Genomic DNA, 21,956 nt, shown 5'->3' with positions numbered 1-21,956 from the left:
AAGGCCCATTGTAACAGTATAGAACTGCAGTGCTGATCCCATGTGGTTCTTCTATATAGATGTGAAGAACCTGGAGAATTTCCACCTGGTGGAGAGCGTCCAGGAGCAGGTGAACACAGCGCTGCTGGACTACACCATGTGCAACTACCCACAGCAAACGGACAAGTTCGGCCAGCTGCTGCTGCGACTGCCCGAGATGCGGGCCATCAGCATGCAGGCGGAGGAGTACCTCTACTACAAGCACCTGAATGGGGACGTTCCCTGCAACAACCTGCTCATCGAGATGCTACACGCCAAGCGTGCCTGAACGCTGGACTTGCCGCCCCCTCTTGCCCAGTCACCTGGCCCGGGCTCCAGTATCAGCCTTTGGCCTCGACTGCCCTTTCCAACCACAGCCCAACACACGTCACGTCACCCCCTGCAGGAAACTTGGCCGCAGGCCTGGACTCTTTACTGAGATGTTGCAGACGTTGGCTTCTGGATTGATGGCAGAGACAAGAAAACGATTGCTAACTTGAAACTTACTTGGAACTTGCCCCCCCCCCCCGTCCCCCGAAAAAAGTGATGTGACGGGATGGGTGGGTATACAAACAGAGGCAAGTGCGCACTTAGCAAGGATATATATTGCAAGGTAAGAGACCTTCCACTTCTAGCTAACACACTGAAAATAGCAGCTGGACTTATGACATAGGCTTCCTATTGATTAGACCATGATTCCCAGCACTGGTACGTAAAGAATCCAGAACAGTCTCCAGAGGATGGAGCACATAAGAGGAGGTTCCATCTCGCCACCTCGTCTTAAAGGCGTAAGAGCACAATGAAACACCTGAGACCCAGAGGAACACCATGACTGGCTACGTCAAGCGGATACGATGTCATACCTCTATTTACACCCCAAGAAAAACTTCTCATCAAACAAGCAACAAAAACTAAATTAATCTGTTTTTAAAAGGGCAGTGACTCCTCCTCTTCATCTTTCCATTATTGTCCGACGAATCTCATGTGAAAACTATGTACGTGAGTTTATTTCTCATCTTTGGTTGCTGTCGGTAGATTAACATTCTGGGTGTGGTCATGTGACCTACTCAAGAAAGGGAAAATGTTTCGAACTAGCATAAGCACAATGTAGTTGTTTCCCCGGAGATATGTCCAGTAATAAACTCATGAAATTGAAGAGTTAAATCCCATAGCATAAAACAGAGCACAAATCTCTGCCTCTGTCAATACCAGACCAAAGCCTTCATCAGAACAGTGTGGTGCACAGAGATATACGTATTATCAGTATTATAAATTTGTGATGTCACAGTTATGTGAGTCTTGCCTTATTTCATTACCTTGCTAGCTAACTGTGCAGATGTGAATTAAAATATGTAAAAAAGTATATATATATAAAGTGTTAATGTTGTAAATGAAAAAATACAAGAGGTGTTTACATTTATTAGGTCCTGTGGGAGAGAACTGTGATGAATTGCAAAGCAATGATTTCCTAAAAAAAAATTCCTCTGTTTGCTTTATTTAGTCTGTACAGTTTTGTTTGTTCATTTTTGCTTTTTACCAGTGCTTAATTATGTCGTGAGACATTAAAATCAAGAAGGGAATCTCACTTTTATTTGAATTCTAAGCTTTTTCTCTTAGCCAACAGTTCAGTTGTGTGTAGGTTTTTATTTGGGTTTCTGCCACTTATAATTGTAGATTTACTTGTTGTATATTCTACTGTATATCACTGTTTCAGATAAAGACGAAATAATTTATTGCTTCTTGCTTTTAACTTCTCACACGCCGTAAGCAAGGAGTCGTGTCATAATCGGATATATTGGTTTACTGTAGCATGTTCAGAAATATTGTTGAAATGCAGTTCAGGGAGACAATAATGATCTTAAGAATGCTGACAGTTATTTTGATTAAATGTTTATGGAAATTAAAGGGAACTGAGTATTGCATTTGGGTTCGCACATGTGACCGATGGCTCTCTCCCTTTTCTACACTGAATTCATAAAGGTTCAGTTTTTCCATTCTGTGTAAAATCCACATTTTTGTTCTCTACTAAAGACTACAAAGATTACATCTGTGGTGTCACTTAATAGTTCTAATGGAGGAAAGGCATCTCAAGACAGTCACAGTTCCATTTCAAGCACTGATAATTGGATCCGCATTCCTCATAGTCACTTTATAGCTTTGTAAACGCTGTTGTCTTAAATGACCTTGCGAAAAGTCACTTGTGTTCATATTTTTGGGAAAGAGTAGCGTTCTGTCTGAGCAAACGTCCTACGAAAGAAGCTGTAGAATAGGCTAGTTGGGCTATTTATTTGTTTACTGTAATATTTTGAAACAAATGCCTTTGGAGGGTTTGCATGCATTTGGAAAGTCCATCCGGATACAGTTTATGTGTGGAGACAACATACTATACAGGTCAGTGTTGTCCAGAGGCCATTATTATCATAAACATCCTATCCAGTCTCTGTTCATTCCAGAGATGCCAAACTAGCTTTAACGTGTGACTTTCTGACATCTTTCTGTCTGATCAGACAATCCATCCCCAGGTGTCTCTTTACGGCGATATCTTCAGCGTGCTGGTCCACAGCTTCACTCTGACCCTGTGGCCAGAATGAACAGCTGTCTTGCTGGCTCCTGCCTGGCTGTTTTTTCTCAAGTGGTGGAAATTTCCCTCATATTCCAATAAATACTTTTAACAACCCTGTCCCTGCTTTGTCCTCAGCTTGGCCACATGCGCCGTCATATTTCATTAGAGCCCAATGTTACAACTTCATTAGCCATGAATCATGAAACACTTTAGAACACAATATAGATTACTGTACACACCACAAAAAGCTGAAATACAAGAAAACTGTGTTTCAGGAAATACTGCATAATATCCATTACTTTGGAGGACTTGGTGTCTACCCTAGACAGCATAGAGCACACGACGGGGGTACACCCTGGATGGGATGCCAGTCTATCACAGGGCACACGGTTGGGGTACACCCTGGATGGGATGCCAGTCTATCACAGGGCACACGGCTGGGGTACACCCTGGGTGGGATGCCAGTCTATCACAGGGCACACGGCTGGGGTACACCCTGGATGGGATGCCAGTCTATCACAGGGCACACGGCTGGGGTACACCCTGGATGGGATGCCAGTCTATCACAGGGCACACGGCTGGGGTACACCCTGGATGGGATGCCAGTCTATCACAGGGCACACGGCTGGGGTACACCCTGGATGGGATGCCAGTCTATCACAGGGCACACGGCTGGGGTACACCCTGGATGGGATGCCAGTCTATCACAGGGCACACGGCTGGGGTACACCCTGGATGGGATGCCAGTCTATCACCGGGCACACGGCTGGGGTACACCCTGGATGGGATGCCAGTCTACCACAGGGCACACGGCTGGGGTACACCCTGGATGGGATGCCAGTCTATCACCGGGCACACAGCTGGGGTACACCCTGGATGGGATGCCAGTCTATCACAGGGCACACGGCTGGGGTACACCCTGGATGGGATGCCAGTCTATCACAGGGCACACGGCTGGGGTACACCCTGGATGGGATGCCAGTCTATCACAGGGCACATAACCAAACAAAATAAGTGCCTTTGCTGCAGGATGGTTTATGTATGTGTGCTGCAATGGACTGGTATCCCTTTTAGGATGTTAATCTGTGCTTCCTGGGATAGATGTCAGACTCACCAAGATCCTGTGCTATATAACAAGTTATGAAGGATGGATGGATTGATGATCCATGCAAGTTAGAAAGGTTAATTCACCTAGACCTGGTTATACCAACGCAGTAAAAAAATGTTTCATTTTTAATTTGTGTTGACATCCCATTGGTAATAATCTATGATGGAATGTAAACCATAAGGTTCTAGATTTTTATGTAAATATTTCATTTTAGCCTCAGACAACATTCCCTGATGAAAGGCGAAGGCCCTTTCCAGGGATATGAGGTATGACTGGCTGACCTTCCCAAGCACCTTGAAAATTACAACCCAGATTTTTTTAAGATCAGATTTTTTTTCCTTTAATCACATTCTCATCAGGGTTACATGTCATTTAATTTGTTTAGAAAAATATATTAAAAAAAACATTTATGACATGACTGATGAAAACTAACACTAATGAAAAGAATATAAACTGATGTAATACATTTGCCAACATGTAATAGGCTGTAATCAGGGATGACATCTAAAAGCAACATTTAATTAAATTAAAAAATACATTAAAATATACAATAAAAATACAAGCATTAATCACAGTGGTTTTAGAGATTAGAGTTATAAAGCACATTTTTAGTAAATGCAACAACTTTCACAGTACACAGGAGCACATCTGGGCTATACTGTATGTGATGAAATGGGCTGAGGACACTAGGGGGACCCTCCCTTCTTCCAGCAACTCAGTCATAGCTACACATTATGACTGTGTAATATTCTGGCAAAGCAAAATTGAAAAAAGCTATTATTCTTTTACTGTCCATTAATGATTTAGAAATATAAACAAAATGCATGCATAAATGTTGGTCATTGAAGCTTAATGATAATTCTAGACCAGGTCTCTGAAAAGGGTGTGAGACTTAGCAAACAACCCTTAAAAATTCCAGCCTTTCTTGTTCTTTAATGTTAAATACATTTTTTCCTTTGTTTTTCTGGACATATTATTATAATGATTCCCCATCGTTAACTTCTGTCGGCAAACGAAATGCAAAGCTTAAAATCATCACAGCCATTTTTTTTTTTACATAGGAAATCGGAAGACAGGATGGTGAATGAATTGTAAGCACTTTGCCTCAGCCGTAACATCAAGAAACCTGCCACTGAAGTACATCTCGAGATGCAAGCCTACAAAGTGCAATCACAAAGAAGATGCAACTCACGCCTCGAGCCAACGGACCATAACATGCAGCTTATCACAGGCTGTGCGGCGCTGGTCTCTGGTGGGAGCAGGAGGAGAATTTCACATACATGGTCAGGTGAAGAACACAGCAGGAATCCTGCAAGGTGGAGACGCAAGAATGAGTGATAAATCACTGAATGTAATCGTCAGCTTTATTTGCACAGTACTTGTTCATTTATATCTAATAATAAAAGCGGAAGGAATGCAATGGTGCCACATTTCAGCATTTCCACAGAAGTATATTGCCTCCACGAGGGTTTCATAAAAGATCATAATAATACGCTAAATTTACAAAGTGCTTTTCAATAGCCCAAAGGTACTATTGATATTCAGAACCAGAAAGACTGGCAAGGGAGTGTCAAACACAGGAGGTGTCCTCCTACAGTCCTACAACGTGCAGGTAGCTGAGCTCGCGGCCCTACATTTCCCTTCGCCGCCCATCCAGCGAGGTTTCTCCTGTCGTACGCTGTTTTACTTCCTGCATTCCCTGACATCTCTCACTGGCTTCCCCATTATACCCTCGCACCTCTAGGGCAGTGGGTTCGATTTCCATGCTTCGGGGCTGTGCTTGGGGTGGTGCAGTGGTTAGCACTGGTGCCTCACACCTGTGAGACCAGAGTTCGAGTCTCCGCCATGGTCCCACATGTGTGTGGAGTTTACATGTTCTCCATGTGTCGTTGTGGGGTTTCCTCCAGGTACTCCGGTTTCCCCCCACAGTCCAAAAACATGCTGATGTTAATTAGCGTTACCAGAGTGCCCACAACTGTGCATGTGTGAGTGTGCCCTGCGACGGGTTGGCACCACATTCTGGGTTATCACCTGCCTTGTTCCCTGAGCCTCTGATATAGGCTTCAGACCCCCTGCAACTCCGAACAGGAAAAATGGTAATAGATACTGTAATGGTTGGGTCTGAGGGTTAAGTTTATATTTTCCTCATGATACTTCACATGGTCCAATATCTTGTATGACGCATTTAAATTTCTATTCGCATGTGATTGTGTGATTTGTCCACGTTGTGATGCACTTGGTGGCCCCAGCCTTGGTGGCCCCAGACTTCCTGGACCAAGAATCTTTCATATGAGCGACGTTTAAATCCATGTTTCCACAACGACCTAATACTGTACACTGCTCAGAGGTCTGTGCGCAATCACACACCCAGAAAACTCATATATCAAGAGCATTTAGAAGCATCTCTCACAATTTAGGAAAATATGTATTTGTCACAGAAATGATTTATAGTCTTTTAATACAAGCTTACGTAGGTTTTATTTGCGACAACTGCTGACAAGCATTAAAAGAACCACTCCACTATTGTAATGCAAAAGATGGCCTTAACATGCAAAACAAGCACAGATTAAATTCAAATTAAACCCACCGAAGGCCACAATCGTTTCATTTCAATGTCTGCATAATACATAAGTACATAAAAAAACTCTCAGAATTAATCTGTTTTTCCAGCCTTATTAGTCATTAAAACTTTTAAGCACCTGGCCCTTGCTTCCAGCATTCCGTTAATTACTGGGACAATGGAGTGGCGATGGAACCGGATTTATTAATATATTTATTTTCAATTTCACGAGTAGGAGAAGTATGCATTCAGCGGCTGCGTGCTATGCTAGCGCTTAAATGGCACAAACTGCACATAAAACAACTCAAGGTTACGTCCGATTGAAGCCGCCGCCCGGCCCAGAAATGAGCACTTCAGAAACCCATTTAGAGAGAGAGATGGAACATCTAATTCAAACGTCATCCTATTAAAAAAAATGGTTTCACTTGGTCTTTACAAAAATTTTTCATGCCGTTTGTCCGTCGTTCTTTGTAAGAGAGATGAATTCCCCCCATGCAGGTTACAAACACACACACACACACACACACACACACACACACACACACACACACACACAAACGCATACACAACAAATGGTCTTGATGGAGTGCAGTGATTTAGAATAACGTCTGTATACAGACTGCGACCTTTTCCAGCATTGTGTGGAGAAAATTCCCCTCTTCAATAAACCTGAACTGACACAAAGCGCAAACTTTACATGCAAATAATTGCTATTAACAGACAAACATGTGCGCTGGCACCCCCCCCCCCCCCCCATTCAACAAAGTTCTACATATGGACATGCCAAGCGAATCTGATGAACGAGTCTTCGTCATGCATCGATTCAAATGACATGGGCATGATTACAAGGAAAACGCTTCCGAGGGAGTTTCGCCATACTGATGTGAACGACAGCTCATGCAATCTTTTCTTTCTGTTTTTCTCCTTGGATGAGAAAAGCAAAATGAAGATGGCATGACAGAAGGAAAACGGCCCGGCGCAGTCGCAGGGAAGCCATCGGTCGCCCCTGGAGGAACAGGTGTGAATATCTCAGTCTTGTCCAAACAAAAACTTGTATAAATATTTGGACACGACTTCCCTCTCAGGAGAGGTAATAACCCCGTAGCTCCGTAGCTGCTTATTTGAGTGAAGTTTCGATTCCTTCTAGAAGTCTTGTAACATGTTCAAAGACCCAAACACCCCACCCCATCCTGCATTCCGATCCAAGCATGTAATAAAAACCAAAGGAATTAAAATTTTTGTGGCGACTGGATCACATATTTTTCGAGTCAGCTTAATGCGTACTCTGGGGGTGGGGGGGGGGGGGACTGCTGAACGATTCTATCAAAACTGGCTGAGGATCTAATCAATAATAAAATGGCTTCTAACTTTGACATTTCAAGAAAACGAAAATCAGCATCTGAAGACAGTGGCTGAAATGTGTGTGTGCATGTGTGCGTGTGTGTGTGTGCATGTGTTTATGTGTGTGTGCGTGTGTGCATGTGTGTGTGCGTGTATGTGTGCGTGTGTGTGTGTATGTGTGCGTGTGCATGTGTGCGTGCATGTGTTTATGTGTGTGTGCGTGTGTGCATGTGTGTGTGTGTGTGCATGTGTGTATGTGTGCGTGTGTGTGTGCGTGTGTGTGTGCGTATTTGTATATATGTACATATACCCAGTGCTAATTACAGGGAATTCCGCATAATCTATATAATCTGGAAAAACAGTTTAACACCTCAGAAAAAGTCCAACTGCTGGTCTCTGTAATTTCTGTCTGTCGACTGCAGACTATAACTGGTGTCACAAATACAATGTTCTTGATAAATCTACATGGAATTGCCACCCAAGGTCATTCCCACCAGCTGGAAGTTGGTAATCAGGCTGCAGCCCTGAACACACACACACACACTCACAAAAGAGACACTGACAAGGTCTCCCCTTGCAAATACCACTGGCCTTGAGCAATGGGTCAGACAAGGTCACTGACGGGACTCAGGAAATCACACTGAGCCAATATCCATGTGCGATTTACATACGAGAACCAAAACAACAGAACTCTGAATGTTAGAATGTCTTTGGGAGACATTCCCAAGTCCTGCACTGAAAGGACATTTCATGGCAATCCCACGACAGCTCTACTTAATTCATTTTATCCACCTAAATGAGCAAACCATCAATCTGCCATACCTGCTCATCCAGTACAGGCAGAGACTCTGGAGCCTATCCCAGTTTGCATAGAGCCAAGAACACTCTGGATGGGATGCCAGTCCATCACTGGACATAGAGTGCTTTGCAAAAGTCTTAGACAGTCAAACAAAATGTTTCAAGTTACATGTGGTTATCTGGATATTCAGCATACATTTAATCATATATGTAAAAACATAAATCTAAAAACATTCAAATATATGCAAATTTATATTAACACAATAAAAGCTAACAAGAATCTCTTCTTGGCTCCAAAAAGTCACTGATATCTTGCTGGATGGCTAGATGAAGACCGCTTCAGTTCCCAAACCTCTCCTCAAGAGCACCCCAGCCATTCCATATTGTTACGATCCTCAGTCTAGGGTAGAGGACCGTCAGAAAGGTAAAGGGAAAGGAGAGGGGAAAACGAGACAACCAGGGTATGGGAAAAGGGAACACGGGAAACAAAGGGATCTTTCTTTGTATTTTTTTATGTTTATTCACAAAGACTTTCACAAACAATAGGGTAACAGACTTCGGGAGTGACACAGCCAAAACAATAAAACAAAACAGCAGTACTGAACACGTCCCAAACTAAGCTAATTCTAAACGAAATGAAAAGATGAGAAAAAGAAATGACACAGACTAAGCCTAACTCCCTAACCAAAACACAGAATAAGCAACACGTACGCAAAACAAAACAGCAGTCACTCCCTACGTACTTAACAGAAACGAACATACAGAACACACCAAAGCCGAAACACAGTAACCAAAGGGGCGAGGCAGAGAGTAGTCAGGAGGAAGGCAAGAGATCAAAACCAGCAAACAATCAAAACCAAAGGCAAAGGTACCGAAGGGGCAAAGCGAGAGTCGGAGATCAGGAAACCAGAAATCTGTCATACACAAGTAATCAACACACAAGCAATCCAATAACCAAAACCAACTGTGAGCAGAGCTCCCGCTAATTTCCCGCCACGGCTTTTTCAACACTCGATGCGGAAGCAGCGTCGAAGGTTGGGGCGTGGCCAGGTCCGGGAGGCGGAGTCGAAGGGAGCAACGGGTGACGATCAGGATCTGCAGGGCAATCCCTCCCCCTGAACCTTACGGCACGTAACAATATGTTTGTTAAATTTCACCACCAGCTCAATTAATTAATTAACTTAACCAGTCAACTTGATGAGGTATCGATTAGCCAAAAAATGGTTTGCTAGTGGGCGAGTCAACAAATACATGAGTATACTGGAGGGCTGCTGCAAATACTGGGGTGATTGTAGAAGAGGTTTTGAAACGGATAACACACTTTGGCAGACCTAAAGTAATAGTCTCGGGAGGGGGGCACATATTCACACACTGTATGGGCAGTTTAGAGGAAAGCCACAGGACAAAAGGCCCTGTAGCCTTAACACACACACTGTATGACTGTATTCTTATCTCTGTGGGGACCGTCCATTCATTTCTAGGGGAAAAACCCTAATCCAAACAATACACCCTTAATCCCTACCCTGCCTTAAACCTAAACTTAACCGTAAGTAACCAATCAAAATACAAAACTTTTGACATTTTTAGTTTTTTTTAATTGCAATAACAGCTTGTTATAGCATTGAGTTTTCCCTTGTAAAAAATGCCCCCCACAATGTCAAAATAACAGATTTTTATCACATTGTGGGGACATTTGGTCAGACACACAGAATGTGGGATTCAAACCCACAACTGTGTATGACGCCACAGTGCAGTATCAGAAATACTAAATATACTGTCACATTAAAAGGAAACAGGAATAGGAAACAGGAATTTGCACAGGAATTATACATAATGAAAAGAACATATTTACAAACCTGTCTGTGGAACTAGAATGACATGAGAGGAGGATGCGGAAGGATGAAAGGGGGGAAATGAGACTGTCATCCAGAGGCAGAAGAGTGTAATGTGAGACCTGAGGCAGAGAGCGGCGTGGGGGCTGGTGGAGCCAGCGCCAGGCGAACCGGATCAATACCGCAAGGAAGCGGAGCCAGTCAGAGAGCAGGGCGAGGCCACAACCTGAGAGAAGGGGCCGGACATCCATGGGGACCCAGGCCAAGTGCAGGAGCTCGGCTCAGGACTGCAAGGGTCTCTCATGGGAAAAGCATGAGCCGTCATCCTGAGTCCAGCACGACTTCGGAAACACGAGCAGGCCGCTCTTCTTAAAGCAACCAACCCCCCCAGCCTGACTCAACAGGATGAAGAGCTAAAGCTACAGGGATTACGGAGCAGACTTCCGCAGCACCCGCACGCGACGATGCACAGAAAACACAAACAGCGAACTTACAGCACGCTCTCACCCGGCTACTCATTTTCATGTCACAGTTTTCCTTTTAGTTCACGAGCCCCCTTGTGGGATTACATTAGGGAGCCTTAAAAACAACTTTTGTGTCAAAATATACGCTTCTTTTTGCACTTTTGTTTTTAATTACCTAGAGTCAATGATTTATGATTGCTTAACAAAGTGAATAAAAATATCTACATTTTCAAATAATTCAAAACTAAGAGTAACATTTCCTAATTACTCAGCTGGCAGAAGTTTTCCCCACATTAATTATTTATATTTAACTCGCGCTGTTATCGAAAACAACATACCGTAAATGGATAGGTAACAATTCATGCACACCCTTGGGGATTCGAACCCACAACCTTTGCACCACTAGCACAACACCAAACTTGTTGCTGGCTGCTGATGTGCATTTTTGGATAAACTGTGATATTGTTCATCCACTATTTTTCCATGTTAGGATGATGTTATTTTAATCTGTTTCTTTCAGGATGATCATTAGATCCCATCAGGGGGCAGAATGAACCCTAAAGCCCAGTTCACAGCACACCGGCCTCAGCGTTGCGCCAATGAGCGGCTTATTCCCTTTGGGGGGTGGGGGGGGGGATGACCCAGTGCCAGCAGTCAGGGTCACATCTTTCCTTGAATGAGCGCCGAGCTCTTCCACACCGATAACAGCGATTTACGGGATAAAAGGGGCCATGCTGGCCGTGACTTCAATCAGAGGGGTGCATCTGTGGCCGACTATGAATTACGCAGCCAGAAATGTCTACCAGTGACTAATGAACAGCCAGCTGTTTGGGGGGTGGATCCCAGGACTCATTCTGCCTCTTCCCTGTTTCGCTGGTCGCTGCGTTTCGGCGTTTTGTCTTCATGTCAGACCTTGATATCCCTGCAAGCGTTGAAATGCGCAGTTTTTCAGGAACTTTCGACTGTCACCCCATTATGACCATGAGAAGAAAATCTCAGGGACATGTGGCCCAGATCCTAGACCCAGCGTTTAATCTCCCACACCAACAATACACACGCGCTTGGCAGCTAGCTATTTATTCCAATTTGCCACACAGAACCCATAAGAATATAGTAACTTTACGAAAGTCCAACGGCAAATTGATTCCATTCATCTGGTAACACCTCAAAGCGAGATGCCTCACTTGCACATGAAAGGGTGTTACGCAGCCAACCAGTGGCGTTAGCATTTTTTAAAGCCAATTACAATAACGGGATGAACGTAAATAAAGCACGAAGCACAGTCCACTAGTTCCAGAGGTGAATTAAGGCTTCAGCACCCGCTACATAAACTATTTTTCTGTTTAGAATGAGTTTCTAATCATTTCAAAATCATTTTGCTAAATTGCACTGTAGCACAAGGTTAATAGAGAAAACCATGTGATAATTAAAAATTTTACTGATACAATTAAAAAAACACATATCTTAGCCTGCATTATGTGAAGGTTTGATGCAAAAAATAGTGTAATCTGATGTAAATATTTCTATAATCAATTGCATATTTAAACAGATCATCATCATTCACACAGTGTATGGTGTCTGTCTGGGGCAAAGATCAGTGAGACCAAAAAGGACAAGCCATAGATATAAATCGGGTCTGTTTTGCATATAAAGCAAAAAAGTACCAAGTAATTACAAAGTTAATTACTTTGTAGTAATTACAGTAAATTGTACAGTAATTGGTTCCCATCTTCTCCCTGTGTCCTCATGTCCTGCCTCATGTAGCGAAAACACTGATTGTTGGACATTTAAAATGACATTTAAACCTCACACTGACCAGTCTCAGATCTCCACCGATCCCCAATTACGCCGCCTGAACGAGGCTTTATGCCGAAACCATAAAGGTTCGTTGCTCAGCATAGATCCACCATAGATCTGAAACATTAATGCATGTTTCCATTTTATTACTTCCCACGTTTTACTGCGCCCCTCAAATTGAAGTGCTGAGGTCATCAACAGTAAAAGGACCCCCTGCCAAAGGACCCCCTGCCCCCCCGATCTGACCTCCTGCAATCCCCCACTGACACTTATCCTGCCCCTATATAATTTTTAATACCTCTTGGTTTGCCTACACTTACTTCTAGAGCACAAGAGTACACATTTCATGCACTGTATTATAGGAGTGTTCATCATATTTTCATCTACATAACTGGTTTAGAGTTTGTTTTTTTCACTTCCTGTGAACTTCACAGTGCAACATCCAAATAAAGAGAATTTAACAGTAGGAAATAGCTATATTGTGGCAGGGGTCTGAACTTGAATGAGCTTATTCAAGGTCTGATATAGTATAATCCAGCAAGGCACTTAAACTGGAATTTCTCCAGTAAAGCACCCACTTATAAACATTAGAAGTATTGGCTGACCAATATAATCGCAAATATATTAATTTCCAAATTCTGATCTTGCCATTAGTGTCGTGTAACAAAGGGCATTAAATGGCAAGCAGGTCAAAGCAGGACCCGTAGAAAGTTACCGAACGTGAAAATAGATGCCAGGCCTTTCTGCCTCCTCTATCCTGTTGTGTTCTAACAGGGACTTCCTGTCCAGTGTGGGAGGGTTAGGGTGGCATCCTCTGTGCCTCCCCCACAGCAGGGAGCAGTCGCTACCCTTCCACACCAAACCCGGTCGAGACCGATGAGGGGGTGGCGAGAACCAGGGGCCTCAGGCACCCTTCATTCTCACGCCGATGCCCATTCATGCAAGCATTAGACCTCCACGGCCTTTCTCTCTACGTTTCTGCGGTTTCTGCAGTAAATGTGCCCACTCAAGGCTCAAGTGATGACATCATGTCTCTCCCCCCCCCCCCCCCCCACGCTCTTCTTTTTCCCAAACATCCATGATTATTATCAAGTCAAGGTCAGCTCCCAGCGACAACATAAGCTACATTCCTCAAGAATATCTTGTCTCTTGTAGGGGTCTTACTCTCATAGTTCATCCGTAAAAAGCCCAGTCTGCTCATTTGTGCATCAAGAGAAAAGTGCAGGCTTGATTTGACCGCGAATGCACTTGTTTGTTTTTGTGGCAGCCCGTGATGTTTGTATTCCTTCATATTTAATTGCAATTTAACAGTCGCTGCTCTTCATGCCCTACACTTATAAAAGCTAATACGAGGAGGTCGCGTCAGCTGCTGATTTTTATGGTCTGGCTGCTTTCCTGCCGTGGGTCCGCGCTGTAGAGGAGTTCACCAGCGACGGCTGTGCGATATATGGCGGCACAGCTCTGTCGCACTTCCTTACCTGGTGACAGATTGGTCGAGCCGAGCATCCAGGAGGGCTGCTGGACACCATGCGACATCCACGGGAAATAACATCAGGCTTGTGTCTAATGAGGATATTAATGGCGGCGATGGCATATTCACGACTGCCTCTGACAGCCAGACATGCCGGCAGAACAAAAGGAGACATAGTTTTGCTCAATGAGAATTGTATTTGGAAACAATGGGAGCACGATGTTTGGTGCTGAGAAAGGTGAGCAGAGTTCACCTTGTGTGAAAAGATATCTGTTTGTGTTCTTCAAAGCCCGACGGTCGGTGTTCCAACAAAAAGACGTTGATTTTCAAGTTATTATAAATTAGTCTCTTTCCCCCCCGTTTGAACACAACTGAATGATTTGGTCCTATTGAATTTTAGAGCACATTTCATTGTTAGGAGATTCATGTAGATCTGATAAATACCCTTTCTGGCTCATGGCATTCCTTACAAACTGTACCATGCTGTAGTTCCCCTAGATGTTTAGAGAAATAGCATTTCTGACCATCAGGTCTATAAGGAACCATGGTGGAGCGACCAGCTGAGATACCTTGGCTGATTTAACCCCCCTTGCACAACCAGCCCTTTCATAAACGATGTAAATTATGAATGACTTCATAGCTTCAATGGTTTCAATTATGTTCCAGCTAGTTTAAGTCAGTGGCTGACATATTTCAACCAGGAACCACAGTCTGGCTTATGACTTTGGCCCAAACTGAGGAATAGTATTGATTATAGTCACCATGCTCACGATTAAAACAATAATCACAACAATATTTTAAAAGCCATTCGGTTCAGCTTTCTAAATTTTAATATGTTCCGACTGTAATGCAAATGAACAGGATCACGCCCGTAAGTACCGTTGATTAGGAGGATTATTGATTAGAACAAAAGCCTCGTTAAGGCAGCTAATTGGGCAGTCTGTCCGCACAGGGCTGGGGTTAAGAGAGTCAAGAGTGATCCTGCTTTATTCGGCCTCCCGAGCGTCTGCCTGCGTTGTTGCGGTACTCGAGTCACCGTGTTAAAGTCAAACCTTCCACTGAGGCCGACCTGCCTGCTAACGGCTCTCAGACAGGGGTCAGAGGTCAACTGCTGTAGGATGGCGAGCAGCACAGTCTCTTCTGTCTTCTTTCAGAATTCATTAGTACCGGTAGATTTACCCTACTGCCGAAGAGGTCATTAATTCATTTTTAATAGCATAGGATGGTACCTTTCAAGTAGCGGTTGGGGGAGGTGAGATGGGCAATGACAGCACCACGCAGCTGTGAAGTCAAACAGGAATTAACACCATGCCTGCATGTTACTAGACTGGTGAGTAATGGTTTTCAGTGGAAGGGGTGCCCCAGGAGGGGAGGGAGGGGGGTAAATCCTGCAGCTGATGGACAGGAAGTGGGGCCGCGCATGAGCAAAACAGGAAGAGCGGCTTCTTCGTCTCGGCGTTGAGCCATTGGGCTCTGGACAGGCGAAGGCTCTCGGGAGTCATCGCGTCACGGCGGCAATGCGACAGACACCTGGAGGGGTCGAGGGGGTCGGGAGGGACAACGGGATGGCACACGCTCCCCGAGGTGCCTCACCGCAGGGTTCCGGGTACAGGGTTCACTAGGGCTCTCCCACTGGACAGACGAGAGCTGCATTGTGCCTGTGTCATCGCATGAAATTTGGCCCAAAGCAATATGGACCTTGACAGGCCAAGGCTACACTCAAACTCATCATTTCTGGTGTCTAGAATTTTTGACTCTGTTATACAATCGCAGAAACCCAGAAAGTGCTGAAAGCAGAGTAAGCATGCTTCAACACCAGTGATGTTACTCTAAAAAGCATAAACAAAACGCTATAAGTACAGGGCTGGAAATTAAGCCCGCCCACTCGCCTGAGGCAAGTGATTTAGATGAAGTGTGAGTGTAAAATCCTGAATATTAGTCCTCTGGCTAGTAAAAAAAAAAAATGTATGTTCGGCTACATTATTTACCAAACTAAGTTCCACCACCGTATATAATTAACTTCTGTTTTATCATTTGTGTTCTATCTATCTGTCACCTTGACTGGATAAACGGTATCAAAGATGGATGCTCTGTGTCTCCTGACCGTCACTGACATGAATTATTATCAAACTGAGCACCCAGAAAAACCCAAATGCTTTATCTATAAAAATGAAAGTCTAATTTCTTTCTCTTTAAAGACACCCAGACATTATTACGATATTTATTTCCATAGCCAGCTCCCTAGCCCAGAGTGACAGAGCTCAAAGATTCAGCCCCTCAAACAGGGATGGCTTAAACAGATGTGAGATCCTTTAACGGCTGGGTTCGAGCTCGAAGGCCGGAATTCCCAGCTTAGGGTTTCAGGCCGTCAGAGCCCATGCACAGAACTAGCAGTCAGTTATTTTGACCTACCTGGGCAACACAAAAAAAAATCTTGGAAACCACAGAGATACACAAACTGCAGACTGCCAATCACGTGCCCTGGGACATTTACATAAGCACCACCCATATGATAACGAAATGCTTTTACACATTCTATTGGTTAATCTGATTCACACTCTGGCCATGGGCAAAGGTACTTGCGTTTGTATTACATCTCAGTGTGTCATTTGGAATCCCTTCTAAAATTAAAAAGTGGGCTATCCAGCACAGAGCTGAAACCATGACAGAAATTAATAGCAACTTGGAGCTGTAATTACCTTTCTTTTATGTCCACTAGGGGGCTCATACCATTAGTATAATGTTTGTCTCAGGTAATTGCTTATATTCACAAAGATAATAGGCAGGACGCACACATTTTTCAGAGATCAGCATTATGCATCTTGGACTGTGGAATGCACCCACATTGCCCTCATCCTGATCTCTCGGAATAGATTTCCTGCCTTGATGCATTCGGCTGGAGAGAACATCGGCACTAACGAGGAATTCCCAAACGGCCTTCCGAACGGGCTCTTGTTTATTTTAGTGGCGTATCCCATAACTCAAGCGCCGGTTTCCCCCGTGCTCTGTACCTCATAGCTAACTGGGCCCTATCTACCGCTGCTCGTCGTAACCCAGGCTAATAGAAAACACAGAGCCGCTGAGAATGCAGGGCCCGAGCTGGGCAGAGTCGCCCGGATGGCTGACCCGACCTTGGCACAACGTCTGCGGAGTATTAACTGTTTAGCGCTCGTTTATAAACTTGGGGGGAGGAAACGTAAACTGTTTCAGGTCAAGGGTTAAGCGATAACTCCAGCCTCTGCGTGGCCCCATGCAACAGTAACAGGATCCCTTAGGTATGTCATCCTCGTGGTGAAAGGAAGATGTACGAATGGGAAGAGAAAGAGCAGCTGGCCGTACCTTCGCAGGTGCGACAGGCCCTAAGGCCGGACTGACGGGTCCCTCTTGCAGACATTCCCCAGCGCAGGAATCTGGCTGTGACCCTGGAAAAAAACCCAAACAAAGTCAATCAAGGGGCCTGGACTCCTACCATTTTATAAGCTGCAATATGAGGTTTTTACAGGACTCCGTCCAAAAGACAGTTTGCTGATAAAATGCTTTTAAATTAAATTACCGGAAAGCTGCAAAATACTGTCTTTATATACAGTCGTGTGTCGCTTAAGGCAGTGATTCCCAACCGGGGGTACGCGTACCCCTAGTGGTACGCGAGCACATTACAGGGGGTACGTGGAAAAAAATTTTATATTTAATTTCCCTGATGATGGGTAAATATTATCAGCCATTCCATTAGCTGTGCCCTGGTATAGAAAGAAAATCTATCTGGGATGTGTTGCTTAATGAATTAAATGTTCAAGTTATGGAGATTTAATAAAATGTTTTAAATTTGATAATCAGTTGTACGTTCTACTTTTATTGAATCATCAACACATTTGACAAAGGGGGTACTTGTGGTATGAGAAAATCTCTCAGGGGGTACACAATTCAAAAAAGGTTGGGAAACACTGGCTTAAGGACAGGGAAAGCTTTGTGCAGGTGCTTGGTTTGGAGAAATGCAGGTGTTTGGTGAAATGCATCTCTGGAGAAATGCAGGTGTTTGGTGAAATGCATCTCTTTGGAGAAATGCAGGTGTTTGGTGAAATGCATCTCTTTGGAGAAATGCAGGTGTTTTCTCCGTTGTGCAAACTGTACTTTTACAGAAACTTTTACAGTAAACGTACAACATACAGGAAGGGTGCACTCTAAAATAACGATAAAAAGTACACCATTGTAAATACATAAACCAGTAGTATAGTTATAATCATTATCAATATGCAATTTATATTGATAATGACCTGACTTGGACCCAATTTGGACCTGAGGGCAAATACTCGAGACCTGACTTGGACCCTATGACTCGAAAAGACTTGAGATTATAGTCCCCATCTGGATGCCATAACATTAATTTTATAATTTCAGTGTATATTAATTCTCCGCTGTCTGCATTTTCAATCAGCTGAATGCAAGGTCTCCTGAGATAGTTTGCTGACAGATGCATCACTCTCTGCATATGCATGGACATAAAAACTATGTGAGGATAACCATAACTGCTCGCTCTCTTCTCAGCCTATCTCTGGGCAGAGTGGTGGCTCTGAGGCTATTAATGTGTACTGGCAATTGAATGGTTGCTGGTTCGAATCCTGTGAATGCCAGGAGTGTTCCTACTTGAGCAAGGTCCTCAACCTGCAATTGCTTCATCCTGGGTATGATGTTAATCTAGATCCAGCCCTGCAAGCAGGTCCTCCAACTTCCAGGGAATATTTGGGGGTTAGTGGGAAGATTGGCTCTCCACCCACCAGAGAAAAAAACCCTTCATTCCATTTGGACAAGTGTGGTGCTGAGGTGTCACCTGGCCCACGACTGCGCTCAGGTTCTCATGCCTATGGTGGCTGCAGCAACATGCTGTGTCAGCATACGCTCCTTACCTACCTCTGCCTATAAAGAACGTATCCTATGATGTACTGCCGCAGGTTTTTCTGCAGCAAGTTTTAAACACTTGACTTAGGTAGGGACTGAAGTTACATGACTCAACTTGGACTCGAGTCACAAATTTGATGACTTGTGACTTGACAGCAAAAATTATGGAAAGACTTGCACTGGACTTGAGGGCAAATGACCCGAGACTTGACTATGACTGCAATGTTTTGACTTGAGACTTGACTTAGACTCTCCAAGGACTGACTTATTCCCATGCCTGATGACTGGTATGGATTTAACATAAATCATAAGGAATTCTGGCAAAGAAAATCACTGCATGAAAGTAACAAACACCAGAAAACTAGTTATAAAAAATATTTGTAAAAAAAACTTCAGACACTGCAGTCTACCAGCTCGGATGATAGCTACCTTTGGTTCGTGGACGCTGTAAAATAATCAAGATAATGGGAATGGGGTTTGAACGTTGATGGTTTTATTAGATCCACACCATGGGTTCCACACAAACATTTTGCAGTTAGGCGGAAACAAATCCACCAATGTGACAGTCACTCCTAACATCCATCTGTTTTTCAAAACCACTTACCCAGTAGCGGGTCGTACTGTAACTGATTCCAAAATTGGTATCATGGGTTTTGGAATGAATGTGTGGGAAAACCCCATAGGTCTCTCCTGTCTCTTTTACTGCAGGTGTGTTTTATCAGCCTTCAGCTATATTTCCATCCATCTTCCGTAACCTCTTATCCAGCACAGGGTTGTGTGTGCGTGTGTTGGGGGGGTTGTGTTTTTGGGGGGACTGGAGCCCATAACAAATCCAGTGTACAAGGCTAGGGACACCCAGTGCATCACCGGGCGCAGACTTCCACACTCTCAGGTTAATAGCAATACCAAAACAGGTATTTGGACTGTGGGAGGAAACCTACCCAAGCCCAAGGAGAACATGCAAAGCGGAACACGATCACAGACCCATGGGGTGGCAATGCAGCTCATAGTCCGGGAGGCGTGAGGCCACAGTGATGAAGAGAGACAAAGCTGAGAAGACACACAAAGAGTGAGTCAGCAGAGCCGGGAGGCTGGAGTTACGTGAGCATGCAGACCATGGAGCCGCCCCCCCCCCCCCCAACTGCGCAGACCACCAGACCCCAGCACACTCAATACATTCTATTCTATTAATGATAAAAGTATCATCACAGAAATTTCAAGCAACTCCTTAGCTGTGGGCAAAGTGAGAAGTATTTCATTTTTTAAAAACTATAATATAAAAATGTTTCATTATAATTTAGCCTAAACTGATGTGTGCTGTTTAGCAACAGTATAAAAGTTACTAATGTAATATCAGGGCATTGCAAGAGATTTTGGGCCCCATGGAAGCATATAATATTGGGCCCCCAACCTAGACCAGTCCAATTGTGGTGACTGGGGCCAAGTCTCTGCACTCATGATTGGAAGGTCGCTGGTACAAGCCCCCACCTTGACAGAAAAGTCACATGTCTGAGGTCCCTTGAGCAAAGCCCTGAACCCCCATGTCCAGGGGAACCGCATGAGGGCTGACCCTGACCTGTGACCCCCAAGCTATGGAGAGCACGACGGGGTCGGTGAAGAGACAAATCCCTATATAGCTGCACATGTCCAAAGGACATTAAAGGATTGCTATTATTCGAAATATTTGGGCCCCTGTGGCTCCGGAGGCCCTGGGAATCGTCCTAACTTACCCCCCTTTATGGGGTCCCTGAATATCATAAACGATTTGTAAGAGGATGGATATAGAATCTTTTATTACTTCAGTAGAATATGACGCACAGATGCCATTATGGAGTTTCAGCAGGAGGCAGGCAGCCTGTACAGTAGGTCTGCATGCCAGACAACCACAACTTATGGTCCGTCCAGCCTCAGGTGTCCCAGCCTTTCACCAAAGGGTGGGCTGCAGTGGTTCACTCCCAGTCATGCACAGTGGAAATCATCCATTCACAGATGAAAGTTATTCCCGAATGGGGAAAAAAATACCTTCTTTTGCAAGAGTACAGCGCGACTTAAACAGCACGGGGCATTGGTCTGAACCTGATTTCTAAAGTTCACAGTCGTCAAATAAAATCAGTAACTGAGAAGGTGACGGACGCTAATTAACGGTGACAGGAATCACCCTTTTCTCCTTTGCTCGTTTAACAGCTTCCACATATTTGCGCTGCGCGATCACGTCCGAGGCAGCGGCTGGCACAAGCTTTTCATCCGAGGACTGAAAACAAAGTCTGGTGGCTGAAGCGGTGGGGGGGGGGGGGGGGGCACCAAAGACATCTTTGAATAGCATCAAACCAGGCGCCCGTTTGCCTAACACCATCTGCCGGCTCCATCTTGTCCGGCCTCACGCCGATTGCCACGGGTGACAGGTGATCTACGTTCAGCGCAAAGTGTTCGGACGGCCCTGGGGGGGGGGGGGTCCCTGCTGAACGCTTCAGCATTCCTCGCCCCACCATATTTATGTCCTTTCTACCGTAGTGGAATATTCCATATGACAGCAATTCAGTTTCTCTGCAGTCCGTATGGAGGAGTGCCAGAGCTGCTTAGCTACATGTAGGAAAGCAGTCTGAAGTCTGAAATGTTAAACTGTGCCATAGCTTTAGAAACCAGAACGCGTGTCAGATAACTTCAGGTTGCTGTACATGAAATGAGCCACTTAGAGCATGCAGATGATATTAAACCAGCTTTGAGATGCTGCACAATTAAAGTAGCCGAACCAATGTGATGCATGTAGTAACAGTAAATAAGACATGAAGTATCATACATCTTATTTATACACAATCCATAATCCCGGCCATACACCATACTACTTCCAGCAACAGAGCACTGGAGTGGTTACGAATAATATTAGATTATATTGTATTACATTATATTGTACTACATTGAGTAAGTTTAGATTTTTATTTTTACATGGAAAGTTTTGGCTTCTGACAAGAAAAAAAGGTGTTTATCTGAAACATTCAGAGGAAAATTATACTTATATGGGTGGACAGGTTCTGCTGAAAACTGCTTGCACATAACACAGCCACATAGCACAGCCACATAACACAGCCACATAGCACGGCCCACATAGCACGG

General features: G+C 44.3%; 2 protein-coding genes across 6 annotated transcripts in view; one reads left to right on the top strand and one right to left on the bottom strand.

Annotated features, from left to right (window-relative positions):
- The window catches only part of nr5a2 (nuclear receptor subfamily 5, group A, member 2), a 46,109-nt gene extending 44,186 nt beyond the window's left edge, over window positions 1-1,923 (top strand). For all 3 annotated transcript variants that reach the window (XM_048977397.1, XM_048977393.1, XM_048977396.1), the window contains one exon: window positions 60-1,923. In XM_048977397.1, the coding sequence (XP_048833354.1) occupies window positions 60-307 (248 nt within the window). In that variant the 3' untranslated portion in view covers window positions 308-1,923. The remainder of the gene's footprint in view (window positions 1-59) is intronic.
- Window positions 1,924-4,018: 2,095 nt separating this feature from the next.
- LOC125709162 (adhesion G-protein coupled receptor D2) overlaps window positions 4,019-21,956 on the bottom strand; it is a 61,419-nt gene continuing 43,481 nt past the window's right edge. For 2 of the 3 annotated variants that reach the window (XM_048977323.1, XM_048977326.1), the window contains 2 exons: window positions 17,292-17,374; window positions 4,019-4,998 (listed from right to left, as the gene is read on the bottom strand). In XM_048977323.1, the coding sequence (XP_048833280.1) occupies window positions 4,915-4,998; window positions 17,292-17,374 (167 nt within the window). In that variant the 3' untranslated portion in view covers window positions 4,019-4,914. The remainder of the gene's footprint in view (window positions 4,999-17,291; window positions 17,375-21,956) is intronic. The other variant, XM_048977325.1, reaches the window with a different exon arrangement.

Source organism: Brienomyrus brachyistius, chromosome 15 (assembly GCF_023856365.1).
Source record: "Brienomyrus brachyistius isolate T26 chromosome 15, BBRACH_0.4, whole genome shotgun sequence".
Taxonomy (NCBI): Eukaryota; Metazoa; Chordata; class Actinopteri; order Osteoglossiformes; family Mormyridae; genus Brienomyrus; species Brienomyrus brachyistius.
Note: the sequence above shows the minus strand (reverse complement) of the source record. Positions and strands in the feature narration are given on the sequence as shown.